The 17744-nt window shown below is 40.7% G+C and overlaps 1 protein-coding gene and 2 pseudogenes across 1 annotated transcript in view; all 3 read right to left on the bottom strand.

Moving 5' to 3' along the window:
• Tm9sf2 (transmembrane 9 superfamily member 2) overlaps window positions 1-17744 on the bottom strand; it is a 52522-nt gene that overhangs the window by 28466 nt on the left and 6312 nt on the right. Inside the window, exons 2-3 of the mRNA NM_080556.3 lie at window positions 7355-7422; window positions 4939-5032 (exon numbers count right to left, since the gene is read on the bottom strand). Coding sequence (NP_542123.3) covers window positions 4939-5032; window positions 7355-7422 — 162 coding nt within the window. The remainder of the gene's footprint in view (window positions 1-4938; window positions 5033-7354; window positions 7423-17744) is intronic.
• Gm17082 (predicted gene 17082) lies at window positions 7535-9625 on the bottom strand (annotated as a pseudogene).
• On the bottom strand, window positions 12113-13251 carry Gm6254 (predicted gene 6254; annotated as a pseudogene).

Below are 17744 nucleotides of genomic sequence, written 5' to 3'. Positions count from 1 at the left end.
AAGAAATGCCCGTCAGGATATGACCCAAAGCGTTGAGCTATAGAAACAAAGCTTCTCTCCTTATGCTTAGTTAGAAATTCCGTATTTGAAATCATTGTCACTTTTTATTTTTATGTGTATGTCCATATACCACATGCATGCTCAGACAGGCCAGATGACGGTGTTGGATCCTCTGGGACTGGAGTTACAGATATCTGTAAGCTGCCATGTGGGTGCTGGGACTCAACCCGGGGTCCTCTGAAAGCACAGGGGTGCTTTTAACTGCTGAGCTATCTTTCCAACCCTCAGTACTTAAGTTTTGATAAATATTTAAAAATGTTACTAGCTAGCAAAGGAACCAACCCTCTTTTGTGACACTCAAGCTTAATTTTGCCCTATTTTACTTAATTGTATTATATTGTGGGGTGTATATGCATGCAGAGAGGTGTAGGTGTGCCCATCTGCACGTATGTGGTGGGCAGGAGGTGTCTTGTATCACTCTCCATATTATAAAATACACATCTTTAATTTTATCGTATGTCCATGTGTGCAAGCACTACAACAGCCAGAAGAGGGCATGAGATGCCCAAATTTACTCTTCTGTTCACTCCTGTTCATTTCTGTTTTATCTGTAGGAAATGAAAACCCCAGTCTATATCCTATTCCTTAGCTAATTCTTTCGGCTCTACTTTAAAAAAAAACAAGCTGATTCTAAAAGTCCAACTATGTCACAATCTCCCCCTATGGTCTAAACCACCATCAAACCCTATCCAGACAGCTGTGAAATCTCCTGACTGGGGTTTTTCTTTATACCCCCTCAGTCTGTTCTCAACACGCCTCAATAGTGAGTGACCATGTAAGAGCCAAGCTGATGCAACAATGTCCAATCTTGCTCAGCTGTGAAGGGTCCAAAGTTTGAGTCACTGTTGTTTCTTGTGGTGGTAAGGGCCCCAAGCATGCTGCAAGTGCTCTACCACTCAACTGGGCCTCCTCCTGTAAGAGCCGTTACTCTTGCCCTCATCTCTCACCAGCCCCTCTCTCTCATTCCTTGCTCAGGCTGTCCTCCTTTATCTCTGTACCTTCAACAGCCCAGGCAAGTCCACACCTGGGGACCTGGCATCTTCTGTCTGCCTCTAAAATACCTTCCCGAGGCACTTGAGTGACTTACTCCCTCACTTATTTTTAAGGTCTTGTATTCAAATGTCACCTTCTCAGTAAGTCTTACCTAAAATGACAAACACTCTGTCCACATTGTTTTAGTTTTGGAAGTTCTTTCCCAAGTAACTGACATACTGTATTCTTTAGTTCTCTCCAGTCTCCTCCTTGCCATCAAGACCAAAGAGCCACAAAGGCCAGGGATTTCTCTTGTCCTGTCCACTGTTATATTCTACATCTGTAACAGTGCCTGGGGTATACACAAGTAGCTAACCCACAAATGTTAGCCCAGTGAATGGATGCATCAGTGAGTGTTTACAGGTACATGGGGTTTTACGATCCACACACTGTCTTAAGCTGTACTTTTCCTGACCTAAACAAATGTCCCAGAAAAAGGTGACCAAGCAGCCTTTAGATGGGGACCGCCCTCTGCTGCTGGTTATCACTACTGCTTCACTACACACTTAAGTAGGGTAAAAATATCTGAAAATAAAGCACAGGAGGGTCAAAATGAATTAAAGTATATTGTCTAACCAGGCAGTGGTGGTGCACACCTTTAACTCTGGCACTTGGGAGGCAGATGTAGTGAATCTCTGAGCTCAAGACCAGCCTGGGTGAGCTCCAAACTCACCTAAAGAAGTGAATTCCAAAATGGCCAGGGCTACACAGAGAAACTCTGTCTTGAAAAATGAAAAACGCCTGGTGTGGCGGCGCACGCCTTTAATCCCAGCACTTGGGAGGCAGAGGCAGGTGAATTTCTGAGTTCGAAGCCAGCCTGGTCTATATAGAGTGAGTTGCAGGACAGCCAGGGCTACACAGAGAAACCCTGTCTCGAAAAAGCAAAAGAAAAAAGAAAAACGAAAAACAAAAAAGAGGGTGGGTAGGTTATAGCTCATCTTTTAAAATAAGTTCAGGTTTTCTAATCAAAGTCGCATTCCAAAATAACATGACCCATAAATTTGAAAAATCATTTATGGCTGGTTTAGAAAGAAAACTCTCATTGATGGCCCAATACCATGCTTTCATATGCTGTAGTCTTCAAGAATCTCTTTAAATTGGGAATCGAAGAACTTAACACTTTTTGGTTTGGAGGACAGGATCTTGCTAGGTAGCCAGGATAACCTGGGCCTGCCCTTAGCATCTCCACAGACATATGTGTCACTATGTTCTGTTTAACACAGATCTTGACCCTAAGTTTCTGTAGAATGTGAAAAATGTTGGGTGCACACCTTTCTCTATTTAAGAATACTTCTGCTCTACTTTACCTCAGCTCCCAGGGCAAGAGATTAAATCTAGGATTCCCAGGACCCAAGCAAGGGTCCTACGAACATTTAGAAATGTCAAGAATTGGCTCCTTCTACAGATAGCAACTGTTTGTTCTGTTTTGCTTTATTTGTTTTGGTTTGGTTTTCCAGTTTACTATTGTACCAAAGGCTGTCTGTCTCTGGCAGTGTAAGACCCTGAAGCAGAGATCTGCCTGTTTGCCTGCCTCTGCTGGGATTAAAGGCCTGAGCCACATCCACCAGGCTCTTTCCACTTCCTAAAGGCCAGCACTAAGTAAACAGACACGTTAATATTTAAGTTGTCTGTCTAATTTCATAGATATGCCTGACAACAGCATCCACTACAAATGAATGCAGTATCAAAATAATCTCTCAAATTCATAACAAAGAATTATTGCTTGATGCTCCCCATAAAGACACACTGAATTCTTCCCCAGTAACTTCATTTCGAAAGGTCTTCAACTGTCTTTCAAAATAATTTAAAACTGTTGTTTTTTTAGAGCAGAGAATTGCAGATTAGATTATTTGAAGACAGAGTTATGACTTAAAATGAATCTGTAGGGGTTGCAGAGATGGCTCAGTTGGGAGCACTGGCTGCTCGTCCAGAGGACCCAGGTTTGGTGCTCAGCATCCACATGGCATCTCACAACCATCTGTAGCCAGTTCCAGAGAGCCCAATGCCATTTTCCTGCCCCCATAGCCACTGCACAAACATGGTACAGACATATATGCAAGCAAAAACACCCATACACTTAAAATAAAAACAAATAAATCATTAAAAAAAACAACACCGTAGTGGATAAATGTATGCAGTGTTTATATCTTCCTGCCCCTGAGGCTTCACAGAACGGGTTCTGCATGGAGGGGAGTGAGATGGTACTGGGACCAATGCAGACCCAGGGATTAGCTGGGTGGATGCTCCACATAACAAAGTGCCAAGAAGAAGAAAGTGCCTGGTGAAAAGAAGGCCAGATTGCTAAGGGTAGAGTCTAAGCCACAGAAAGAAGAATGGGAAGCCAGGAGAGGCAGCAGTGAGCTGAGGAATACATGGGGGTCGAATGCCATCACAGGAAAAGTTCTAGTAGGGTCAGATGCCCAAGGAAGCAGAGAAGGAATAATGCAAAGTACAGAACACATTAAAATAAATGTGTGTACATTATATATAAATATATTAATACACTAAATAAGTAACAATCTAATAGTATTTATAACAACTTGTATGTGTGTACAAATCTTCAGAAAATGCTAAAAAGAAACAAGTAGAACTAAGGGAGAAGAGAGACTTACTTTTCGTTTTATAGTCTTCCACACCACTAAACTATTTATACAGTGATGTGTTATAATTATAAATGTCTTAATTTTTCTGAAAGAGGTCTACCACTCTTTGTACAGTAGAAGAGCACATATAAAATGACCAGAGATAGGACTGCTCAATATGGGAGAAAAAGTTCAAAAGATCAAAGCTTAAAAAGGAGATAATTATGGGAAATGATGAAGTACATATATCGAAGAGAATATCTTATATTGTGTGCAGTTTCATTTAACTGGTGTCCTAGAAAAATTGTATGTGATGTTTCAATAAACCCTTTTTGTTTTTGAGGCAGGTCTTAGGTCGTTCAGGCTGGCCTCCAACTCATTAAGTAGCTGAGGACATTCAAGTTTCCTGCCCTCAACCCTAAGTGCTGGGATTACAGGCCTGTATTACCATGCTTGGTTTTGTGGTGCTGAGGATAGACCCCAGGCCATTGTACATGGAAAAAACAAAAACAAACAACACTGTACCAAATAGGCTATAAGCTAAATAACCCAAGACTAAAAGTAAAATGAAAATTAAAAATCTCTTTAAAATACCAACAGAGAAGCCCAGGCAATGTTGCCCTTGGGAATCAAGAAAATCTACAGACACTGTTCAGAAAGAGGAGACAGACAAAGAATAACAGAGACAACCTTCCTTACTGGACAGAAGACTCCACACTGTGCATCACAACACTAGAGCAGACCTATCAATGACATGCTATGAAAAGAAGAAGGGTCTTTCTAAACCAAGGCTTTAAGAAATTACTACTGGGGGCTGGAGACATGGCTCAGTGGTTAAGGGCACTGACTGCTTTCCTAGAGGTCCAGGATTTGATTCCCAGAACCAACATGGCAGTTCACAACCCCGTAATTGCAATTCTAAGGGATCTCTATGGGCATTGGGCACACAAGTGGTGCACAGACATACATGCAGGAAAAACACTCTTACACAGAAAATAAACTTTAAATACATATACATACATATACACACACCCCAACAGGAAGGAAGGAAGGAAGGAAGGAAGGAAGGAAGGAAGGAAGGAAGGAAGGAAGGAAGGAAGGAGAAAGAAAAGGAAAAGGAAAGAAAAAAAGGAAGTTACTCATGGGTGCAAACCAAAGTAATTGCTCCTCACCTGTGCAATTTATTTGTGACAGTTCTCAAATAAGAACAAAAAAGAAACCTCTAAAGCTATGGTAAGAAATTTTTATTTAACCGAATACAAACCTTATACGGTGAGGGTTCAATTCTTTCCCCGAATAATACCTGACCAAGATTTTCAGATGGGCGTTTTCCTTCTGACGCTTGGCAAAAGTCAAACCTGAAAAAAGAACATTAACATTTAGACATAGAGAAAACAGTGAGGTAAGAACCATGGCCACTCTTGAGAGATTCCTTTTTTCAGGAGCTCTTTAAATGAGGAATGTGCTTACGTTTAAGTCTCAGGCATCACAGTTCCCACCAGAACCAGAAATGTTCTACATTTTATATATAAGGCTTCTTAAAAATCTACAAATTACATCTTATTCTTGTGAAGTTTAATTCTATATTATAATATATATAATAGTATATGTCATGTAACTACATATTATCATAACTATATAATATATAATCATTTAACTATATATAATATATACTATATCTGTTATAATATATCTTTATGCAGGCTTTTTTTCAGGATTAATCTTTTGTTGTAACTTCTTAATTCAAATCTTCCCATAGGATAACACTTCCAGATTTATTAATCTTATACCTGCCTCACGCAGATATGGTGCCCACCTATTCTTTCACTATGAGAACTCAGAGGGATGGAAAAGCACATTCAGAATCCTACGATTCTCTCCTATAATTTTTGTGTATTACAAGTCAGCTTTAGTAAAATTTGGTTTCAATATGACCACTCAATTTTGTCACAGAAAAGTATAGGACACTCACTAAGAAATAACGTGGGGAGTGTGTGAGTATAATGGCCACAGTATAGTTTTTTTCGAGACAGGGTTTCTCTGTGTAGCCCTGGCTGTCCTGGAACTCACTCTGTAGACCAGGCTGGCCCCGAACTCAGAAATCCGCCTGCCTCTGCCTCCCAAGTGCTGGGATCAAAGGCGTGCGCCACCACCGCCTGGCTCGTATTCTGAGATTCTTAAGAGGAAGGTGAATGTCAACAATTACAAAACACTCCCAAACACGGATCAGATCCAGATTCCCCTAAGAAGAACAAAGATTTCAATAAACACGCTGACTCCTCAACAGAACAAGCAGAACCCAGGAAAGCAGTGACTCTCCCCTGTGTGAGTCAGGCGGACAGCTCAGGGCTTGTGCACACCTTCCTTACATATACTTAGGCAGAGAGGTTCTCATGGGGCAATAGCTTTTGTATATACTGTTTTGTATAGCAAACACTGCCCTTTAAAACTCTTTGAGCTATGGAGAAATAAGCCAATTATAATCTAGGAACGATGTAACAACTAATATGGAATACAGAAGTTAAATGATTATAGGGTTGTTTTTTGCAGCACACTTCATAACAACAAAATCCACACCTTAGAAGGTCAAAAAGAATGGCTCAATGGGTACTGTTTGTTGCAGAGGTTGACCAGCTCAGTGCAGTCAGCCAAGCCATGTGAAGGTGGAAGGAGACCACTGACTCCACAGATACACCTCATATATGAGACAGCAACAACAACAAAAACTTTAAAAATCTGGAAATGAAATGCAATCAGTAAGCAACTGCACTATACATAATTGTGCAGGTTACAGAGACGTCTGCAATGACTGCGCACTGACAGGGAAGGTGCGAGGCCACTGTGAGAAGACATGATGCTTATTGTTGTTTACAGTAAAACTGCACAGGATGCTCACACAGTCAAAGACTGGAGAAAAAAGTGCCTCAGACAAAATAGTGGTTCTTTCTGGGGATAACACGAAGGAGAATTCTTTTAAAATGTATAGAAGAGGCTGGAAAGATGGTTCAGCGTTTTATCTGGACCAGGCAGGGTTCAAGTCCCAGCACCTACATGGCAGCTTACAACCATCTCTAACTCCAGTTCCAAGGCATCTGATGCCCTCCTTCTGCCCCAAAACAAGGCATTTGTGTGATGACAGACATTCAGGCAGGTAAAACAACCATATACATAAATAATAATTTAAAGAGAACAAATTACATTCTTATGGTCAGATAAAAAAGGAAAATCATGTTTCGTTGATGTATCTGTTATCCAGCACAATTTGTATGCATGTGTATTGATACCCATGGAGACCACAAGATGTAGGATGCTCTACAACTAGAGTTCCAGACACTTGCAAGCCATCATGTGAGTGCTGAGAACTGAGTTTGGGTCCTCTGAAAGAGCAGCATATGCTCTGAACTACTGAGCCATCTCATTAGCCCCAGAACAACATGTGTTTCTCTGAAAGTGTTTCCAAACTGGGTGTGGTGGGTATTCCTGTAATCCCAACACTTGAGAGGCTGAGGCAGGAGACTTGCCAAGAGTGTGTATCAAGAAGGGCTAAAGTAAGAGCCTATCTCTATCACCTCTACCCAAATATTCAGGCCCTATGCACTTAGGGAATGAATAAAGTTCTACACACAAAAAATCTGATGAGCCACATAAACATTATCATAAAATCAAGCTGGAAAACTTACGCTGTATATTCATAAGGAAGAACAGATTCCACCGAATCAAGCCGGTTAACAAACAATTCTATATCAGCCTGAAATGAGGAAGCACAAGATTAGAACATGAACCCTGAAGACAGACACAAGTCATGCTTGGAACTGAGGAAAATTCTACATGCTTGAACTATTAAACTATTCTTTTTTTATTATTATTAAAATAACTTTATTTCAGAAAGGAAATGGGCTGTAAATGCCTCCTAAGCAAATCTATTTTCTGCAATCTGTTAATAACCATGACTGAACGATTGCTACCTTATTGGTAACTATGATTTCCGTGAATTTAGTACCGACTTAAATGCCAAGCAAACTTGTTGACGCAGGGATGTTCCCTGTGTGGGAAACATTTTGCAGATTTGTCCCCTGAAAATGTTCTACTAAGAACTAGCCTGAATTAAGCAATTTTCAAATAAGCCCTTTCAGGGCAGCAGAAATAGCCCTTATGAACAACCAGCAACGTTATGTGAATAGTAACCCAAATGTTCTTTGGATGTTTTTAAAAAGGAACTTGAGTTATCATACAGGCACCACCCTTTAACCCCAGCACTTGGGAGACACAGAAGGCTGGTGGATTGAGTTCCAGGCTAGGACAACAGTGAGACCCTGTTTGTGTGATTGGTTAGGGAGACTAAACACTTGACTGGTCCACACAAGAGTAAACTTACACGCTTTAGAGCTTTAAGGAAGACAATTATTGTGATAACTGTGAAAGTTCCTAGTTCTTCCTAGGGTGGGAACAGCTTATTAAAGTCATACATCAAAACTATTCTTGAAAAGCCAACATGACTTTCCCTTATTGAAGGATGACTTTACCGTAGAACATTGAGTTGTACATATGAAGAGTCACATCTAGCTTATGACAAACATCCATGGCACTGCAGAATGTAACTGCCTATGTCTTAGAATTTGCTCAATGGGCACCAAAACAAAACTGAGCTTGAGGGGCAATGTCTCAACTGTGACATTGACTTGTGGGAAACCAACGAAGGGTGTCATCGGTTTTTACTGTGAACTACAAACCTTACCCAGCCAGAAACCTTCGTATTTAAAGTGGTGGGAAAGACATTCCTCGTTAGGCAAGTAGGGTTCTCATTCACCGTTTCTGTTTTATTTTAAAACCTTCTGCTACCATATTCACCTCCAGATCCATAGCTACCACCACAGGGACTGCCTGAGCTTCTTCCACCAAAACTGCTCCCCTTCATGGATCCATAATTTGATTGTTGCTGTCCACTATAATTTCCAAAGTCATTATAGTTTCCACCACCACCATAGTTACTTCCACCAAAATTTCTTCCTTCATTGTAACCATCATATCCATTTCAACCACCACCATATCCAGGTCCACCACCTCCATAACCTCCTTTACTACTGTAACCAGGACCACCACCGTCACCTCCAAATCCATTATATCCACCATCACCACCTTCATATCTACCTCTGCTGCCACCCTCCACCATCATAGCCACCTCTTCCACCAAAGTTTCCTCCACAACCTCCAAAGTTTCCTCCACAACCCATAAAGTTGCCAGATCCACCTCCACGACCTCTCTGTGATCCAGCAGACTGCATCTCTTGTTTAGAAAGGGCCTTTTTCACTTCACAATTATGCCCATTAATAGTGTGGTATTTCTGAACAACAATTTTATCAACTGTGTCATGATCATCAAGTTATAAAAGCAAATCCTCTCTTTTTCCCACTCTGCCTGTCTTCCATAACCTCTATGGTTTCAATCTTGCCATACTTTTCAAAGTAGTCTCTCAGGTTATATTCTTCCGTATCCTCTTTAATACCACCAACAAAAATTTTCTTCACCGTTAAATGGGCACCAGGCTTTACAGAATCCTCTCTAGAAACAGCTTGCTTTGGTTCCACCACACGCCCATCAACCTTGTGTGGCCGAGCACACATTGCAGCATCCACCTCTTCAACACAAGAGTAGGTCACAAAACCAAAGCCTCTGGAACGTTTGTTTGGGGATCTCTCATTACCACACAGTCTGTGAGTGTGCCCCATTTCTCAAAATGTTCTCTTAAGCTATCATCTGTGGTTTCAAAGCTCAGACCACCAATAAACAGCTTCCTCAGCTGCTCTGGTTCCTTTGGATCATGGCCCTCCCCCACCCCCGCCCCCGCCCCCGGCGGCAGCTGCGGCGGCCAGAATCAGGCTGGGGGTACTGGGCGGCAATTTTACCGGCAATTGAGACCGGACTCACCTCTTCCAATATGGGACCAGGAGGAGCAAAACTATTCTTTAACAAGTATATTCAATTAACAAATTATATGCATTTAAAACATTCCTATATAACTTTTACAGATGCAAATGGCTCTAATATTACTAATGCTTTGAAATTCTAAATTTACTAAAATATTAAATAAGATATTTTAAAAAGCAAATTTGTTTTCAAAAGTCTGATTTCCAAATTCAGTATTTCACTCTACGCCACAATCATTTTTATTTTAGGGGATGGAGAGAAGGTTAAGAGGGTGTACTGCTCTTGCAGAGGGACAGAGCTCAGTTTCCAGCACCCCTGCTAGTTCAGCACACAGCTACCTTTATCTCCAGCCCCAGACTGTATGCTCTTTTCTGGCCTCTCAGAGAATGAGCGTGCGCGCGCACACACACACACACACACACACACATACACACACACACACACACACACACACACACACATGCACGCACGCGTTGTCTTGAAAAACCAGAAAGAAAGAAATGCTGCTCCACTGGTTGGAATTTTCCCAATCAACCACACTGTGAGCGGTTGCTTATGTACACTCTGAAGCAGTCAAGACCACATGGTCTGACTTTGGTGGGCAGCTGTGATTCAACTGAGAAGGACAACTACAACAGAGAAGACATTTACCAGGATGAGATCAAGGTCAACACCTTTCTCCTTTATTTACAAAAGGATGGTAATATTTACCTTGTAGGGCTACGTTAGACTACTAGTTGCCATTTATAAAGTATTCTGAACAGCGCCTAGCTGCTAAAATACAGGCAAAAAGATTGATACAACTAACAGGAAGAGTCTAATAAGATTACTGTATTCATCCACTAAACTCCTAAAGATAGTATGATCCTTTGTGAACAGCTTCACATGCAAACTGTATACTTCTTACTGTATACTTCTACTTGCTGTATACTTCTACTTGCTGTATATGACTTACTGTATATGTCTTACTGTATACTTCTACTTACTGTATATGACTTACTGTATGCATCTTACTGTATGCTTCTGCTTACTGTATACCACTTACTGTATGCTTCTACTTACAGTATGCTTCTACTTACTGTATACCGCTTACTGTATACCACTTACTGTATAGTTCTTACTGTATACTACTTAAGGGGAAAAGGCTTCTACTCACAGCACTCAGGAGACAGGGGCAGGTCAGGCAGATCTCTGCGAGTTTGAGGACAGCCTGGTCTACAAAGTAAGTTCCATTTGAGGACAGCCAGAACTACACAAAGAAACCTTCTGTGTGTGTGTGTGTGTTTTTGGGGGGGCGTGCAGTACTGTCTCCAACACTAAAAAATATTCCTTTTTACTTAAACTATATCATAGACCATTTCAGCTAAAAAGTTGACAGGACATTTCAGCATCAGAGAATGTTTGAGTAATTAAAAACAAATATTGTAAAGGCAAAGCCTCTAGCTGAAGGCTTATTCAGTCTAAATAATTTCACTATCACTGTTATGAAAACACATCCAAATTCAAACTCTAACATCTAATACAGAAAATGAAGTGTTTTCACCTCCAGATTTCTCCTGAGGAATGAGTTATTATATTCTATATGACTTTGTATGTTTTCAGTTTCAAAATCTGCAACTCTATATTGCTATGACATAATTCAAACCAATCACTGCCACCAGGTATAGCCTCTTGTTAATACCAAGGCTTAAATACTAACTGACCCACGCTGGGAGTCCTTTCTCCCTTGTTGAGGTTTTCTTATCTGAAAAATTAAAATAATAATTCCAGCTTCTAGCAGTTTTTTGAGAAGCTTCTGCCATGGCATGTCCAAGGTGAAAGCTAAGTGCTTTCTAGTGTGCAACACTGTCCAACAGAATTTTAACCAAAGATGTCCTTCATCTGCATTCTTGGATACAGCATCCTCTCTAGGCAGCCCAAAGCTATTGGGCACCTAAATTGTACTAGCCACAATTTCAACATTGCCAAAACACTGATTCTTAACTTGTATTTAATTTAAATGGTCACAGTAGGCCAATGGCTCCGAATTGAACAGCAAAGTAATAAATAAGAACACCATGCTATGTTGTCTGGTGCCATATAAACAATCTCTTTGTATACTTAACATTTTTACTCCAGTCACAATAACTTTTCTTTTTTTTTTTTTTTAAAAGTTAAAAATTCCTTAATTTTTTATTCCTGGTACCACTACCACAATTTACAGGGCAATATACCTGATGTAATGAAAAGAAAAAGAAAAAAACAAAGCTACAACAGATAAAAGACCTCAGGAATGTACATCTAATTGACACTACATTGCATTAATCAATAGCTGCACTTTTTGCAAACTGTGGCTATGACAGTCCTGAACAAGAAGGGTTTCCTGTTTAAGCTGCAGTAACTTTTCTGACTATGGATCATCGTTCCTTCTGTGGCAGATTTTTACAGTTCCTCTAATGCATTTGGGACGACTGTCTCAAAGTAACCTGCAGCTTTCCTGACAACTCGCTCTCTCTCCTGCTAAGAACTGTAGCCGTTTCTGTTTTATTTTAAAACCTTCTGCTACCATATCCACCACTTCCACCTCCAGATCCATAGCCACCACCATAGGGACTGCCTGAGCTTCTTCCACCAAAACTGCTCCCCTTCATGGGTCCATAATTTGATTGTTGCTGTCCACTATAATTTCCAAAGTCATTATAGTTTCCACCACCACCATAGTTACCTCCACCAAAATTTCCTCCTTCATTGTAACCATCATAGCCTCCTCCTCCACCACCATATCCACCACCCTGGTTTCCATATCCTGGTCCACCACCTCCATAACCTCCTCTACTGCTGTAACCAGGACCACCACCATAGTTGCCACCATCACCTCCAAATCCATTATATCCACCATCACCACCTCCATAACTACCTCTGCTGCCACCACCTCCACCACCATAGCCACCTCTTCCACCAAAGTTTCCTCCACGACCAAAGTTTCCTCCACCACCTCCAAAGTTTCCTCCACAACCCATAAAGTTGCCAGATCCACCTCCACGACCTCTCTGTGATCCAGCAGACTGCATCTCTTGTTTAGAAAGGGCCTTTTTCACTTCACAATTATGCCCATTAATAGTGTGGTATTTCTGAACAACAATTTTATCAACTGTGTCATGATCATCAAGTTACAAAAGCAAATCCTCTCTTTTTCCCACTCTGCCTGTCTTCCATAACCTCTATGGTTTCAATCTTGCCATACTTTTCAAAGTAGTCTCTCAGGTTATATTCTTCCGTATCCTCTTTAATACCACCAACAAAAATTTTCTTCACCGTTAAATGGGCACCAGGCTTTACAGAATCCTCTCTAGAAACAGCTTGCTTTGGTTCCACCACACGCCCATCAACCTTGTGTGGCCGAGCACACATTGCAGCATCCACCTCTTCAACACAAGAGTAGGTCACAAAACCAAAGCCTCTGGAACGTTTTGTTTGGGGATCTCTCATTACCACACAGTCTGTAAGTGTGCCCCATTTCTCAAAATGTTCTCTTAAGCTATCATCTGTGGTTTCAAAGCTCAGACCACCAATAAATAGCTTCCTCAGCTGCTCTGGTTCCTTTGGATCATGGCCCTCCATTTTGAGACCGGACTCGCCTCTTCCAACTCGAGTTCGATATGGGACCGAGAGCCACAATAACTTTTCTGTTTCAGAAAAAAAACAAAAAAACAAAAACTCTCATTTTATTAGTCCATCCCAGCGGTTGCAAACTTTTCCTATAAAGAGACAGTTTATAAATAGTTTAGGTTGTGTAGGACCCACTGGCTCTATGGCTCTATCCTTATAGAGCATATATCCTTATAAAAGCAGCCTAGACAACCGGCAACTGAGGACATGCCTACAGTCTAGTAAGCTGAACAATTACTATGGGCTCTAAAATAAGTAAATAAAAATCAGACATTCATGTAATCTTCAATCATTACTAAATAATATTATCCTTTCCTCCTCAATCACCTAAAATGGCACAAACGATCTGCATCTTGAGAGTCCTCTAAGTCTAAGCAGTGAGCTGGGCTGGACGCCTCGTCTATCTGTGAGCCTCATTTTCAGACGCTAAATGTCCAAATGCCTGCACCACCATATCCAGCTCTTTATTCCCATGTTATCACCTCTCATGTTTTTGGAGTAATAAGCCTTGAAAACCGAAACGTCATAATCTTTTCAATTATCTATCTTTATCATGCCAGTTGGTTTTCTTGGAATTTTACTAAACTCTTATACAATGTTCTTGACAGATGTGTAATCAAGCAGAACTATAGCAACATTCAAGGTTCAGACACCAAAGCGGCCTAGAATTACAGAACGCCAGTGTTAATTTCCGTGGCCTTTGTCCTGTGTGTAAATTCTTCAGGTACTTCATTTCTCCTGTGTGCTAAACCTAAAGCTAAGCGCTCATCCTCAGAGCACATGGTTTCTTTTCAAATATTCTTCCTAAATGTGTCTAAGACCAAATTAATTTATTTAGTCCAGGAAACGTTAACGGACTTAATTTTGCTCTCTCATATACCCTCTGTTTTTATTTTTGGAACAGGATCCCACGTAGCCTAAGTGGACTTGACCTGCCTGTACTGCCAAGGATGATGGCCTTCAACTCCCAGTCCTCCTGCTCCCCTCCCAAATGCTGGTATCACAGGTGTAGAACACCATGCCAGATCTCCCTTGTAATGTTTAAAACGCTCCTGAAATTGTTTATCTGTTAAAATTACATTACAGATCTAATACCACCAACAGGCTATAATATTTCATATGTTCTCTTTGTTACATCTAACACACTATCATCAGGTATCAGTCCCAAGGACTATAGAAAAAAAAATACCTACCATCCTACAGCTACCCACTCCCTTAAGCTAGCCCATACCTGTCTTTAAGTTCCAGTTTAAAACAACCTTAGAAATCAAGCTCACTAGCTCCTTCCTCTAAAACTGTATTTTCACCTTGAGTTAAGGTCTCACTATAGAGCCAAAGTTAACCCAGAACTCCCAATCCCCCTGCCCCTGCCTATGATGTACCAGGATTCCAGACAAGTCTCATACCCCTGGCTTAGAATAGGTCTTTGACTAGCTCTAACAGCCAAGAAAGCCTCTCTCCTTGAAATCATGCCAGCCCTGTTTCTAACTTAGTCATTTACACCAACTGTTGCCACTTTATTGCATCTTACTGTGCTGTACACTAAGCTTCACACCACTTCTTGTCCCACTCTCAAAAATTATTTACATTGTATTAATTTTTGCTAACCTTGCATCTGGCATTTTATCTAATATCAAACCCCCCATCAAGTTTACCTTATCCGTCATCTTCTCCTAACCTAGCAAAGTAGCCTCAAATTCCACACATAGAAAAAATGTTAACAATGCCTTCAGCAGTATGTGTTAGTTCTGCTTTGTGATACAAAATAATGTAATTATCAACAGCTTTCCATAAACATGTCCAAAAAAGTATTCCTCACGGATCTTCCACCTGAAAACAAAGTCCATTTTAACACAGCACATACATAAGGAGCTGAGTAGAATGCACACTGATGGCACACAGTTGCCTATAAAGCAAGCTCCAGATGATCTCTTCAGATTTTAAGTCTATCGTCAGCAATTAATAACCTTGAATATAAAGACTAGATGAGCCAATATTAAGAAAAGAAAATGGTATATACAGAACATAGTCCATAACTGGCATGGAATTATAAATTAAATGAATCAATATATATACTTGTTGTGTGTTAGCTCACAGAAGCTGAACATTCGTGAATTTGGATAAGCACTACTATATGGAGAACTCCCAGGGCTTTTTGCAAGGAACCCCCTCCCTCCTTCAGAGCAGTAGAAGCAGCACTGACTGCACGTGCTGGGTAGCTGTTGCTGTAGAGTCAACGATCACACTTTAAGAAAGCAGGGTTTTCTTAAATTTTCTGCCTGTGACTATAGCTAGGAAAATTACACAATAGAGTAATGAGTATAGAAAATAAGTATAAAAGTGAAACACTTAAAATAATTATTTTGTATAATTATGCCAATTATTAAAAATGAAAGCAAATGTGCATACTCATAAGTGGAGGTGCTGGTCATTTTTTTAAAAAATGTTTATTTATTTATTTTATGTGTAGGACTACACCATAGTTTTGTCTTCAGACACTCCAGAAGAGAGCATCAGATCCCATTACAGATGGTTGTGTGAGCCACCATGTGGTTGCTGGGAATTGAACTCAGGACCTCTGGAAGAGCAGTCAGTGCTCTTAACTGCTGAGCCATCTCTCCAGCCCGCTGGTCATTTTTAATATTTAAAAAGAAAAAAATCTCCTGGGGGCTGGAGAAACGGCTCAGAGTTTAAGAGCACTAGTTTACAAAGATCTCTAACTTTTTTTTTAAACATTATTTATTTATATTTATACGACTACACTGTAGCTGTCTTCAGACACACACCAGAAGAGTGCATCAGATCCCATTACAGATGGGTTGTGAACCACCATGTGGTTGCTGGGAATTAACCTGGAAGAGCAGCCAGTGCTCTTTAACTGCTGAGCCATCTCTCCAGCCCTATCTCTAACTTCTGTTCCAGAGGAATCCAATACCCTCATTTAGCCTCTGTAGGCACTACATGAAATATGTTAGGGGAAGCTACTGAGTGCCTGCGGGTTTTACACTATAATGAGTGATGTTTAGGTAATAGGGGGAAGGTAGGGTAAATATGATGAAAATCTATACACAGATGAAATGTCACATATATTATATACAAGTATGAAAAGTTCTTTGTGCTTGGGTATGGTGGTACACCCCTTTAATCCCTCTAAGTGCTTAGTAGCTTGGAAGGCAGAGGCCTGCTCTATGACTTAGAGGCCAGCCGGTTCTACACAGCTAGCTAGCTTCAGACCAGTCAGGGTTACATCATGAGACTCTGTCTCAAAAAAAGAGAAGAAAAGGCCATTGTTAAATATAATTAACATATGCTAATAAAAACCATGAAAGTGTTAAAAATCTTGTTTTTGAGGCAGGGTCCCATGAATCTCAAACTGTTCCTCAATTCATAGGTCAGCTAAGGATTTCTTTGAACTCCTGATCCTGCCCCCAAAGTGCTGAGATTTCAAGTGAAGGACAAACTTGGCCTGGTATTTGATTTCTTTTATGTTCATCATCATCCGCTCTAATCATCTTTATCTAAGCGTCTGTACTCAAAGGTTAGTACGTATGCTCTTCTGAACATGTCTTCAACATAGATGGATGGCCAACTCTAAAGTGGGGCGTCTGGAGATGGGCTTAACTCTCACCTCACTTTCAAACAGTTTCTGGCTATGTTAACACAAGAACATACAAGAAAACTGAACATTAAACATTTTAAGAAAGTTACAGCATCCTAAATCACTTAGACAAAGCAGGACTGAGTATAATCTCATACTAAGAAATTTGTATGGCAATTTGTGTGCCTCCCAAGGCGCAAGTCAAGCATGTGAACACGAGGGCTGTGCTTAGCCACGGCTCAGTACATTGATCCCAAACGCCAAGGGCGGCTTTGATTTACTAGACCTATGCAAGGCCAGCGAAAGCTTACTTCAAGAACTCACTTTCAGGAGCTGTACTGAGAATTGGGTCCCCTTTCTGGTATTACATCTTCAAAATAGACAGGGAGAGGAAGAAAATGTATCCAAGAAGGAAAATGGGCCAAACATTTAGCTTTCCTATAAAGCAGATGGCTCTATTCTTGTGTAAATAAATTTTCTATTAATCACTGAAAAAAATTTTGTATAGCAGAGGTTTTTAGCTAACTAGAATTCAGGAGTATCCCTTCTAAATCCTTCATCCAAGAGCATGCTTTTACGTTCTGTCACCATCAGTCTCAGCTGTGGTCAGACACAGGGGTCAAGTAGGTGCTGTGGGTCTCCTCTAGGAATGAGGACTCTCGGCGGCTTTTACTCTGCTTTCTCTCACTGGCATCCTATCTGCCCCACCTAACACCTACAATGAAGAAATAGCCATGCGAGAAGAAACACAGCTCTACAGAAGGTCAGTCATAAAGGGTCTAAAATGCAACACAATAGATATAAAAGGGGAGGGAAAGCTACACAAGATCCCACTGCCTAACATTAGAGACATCTACAAAGAGACTGACTCGAGAAATGCAGATATGATATGAAAAAC

The sequence above is a fragment of the Mus musculus genome, chromosome 14 (genome assembly GCF_000001635.26).
Source record: "Mus musculus strain C57BL/6J chromosome 14, GRCm38.p6 C57BL/6J".
Classification (NCBI taxonomy): Eukaryota; Metazoa; Chordata; class Mammalia; order Rodentia; family Muridae; genus Mus; species Mus musculus.
Note: the sequence above shows the minus strand (reverse complement) of the source record. Positions and strands in the feature narration are given on the sequence as shown.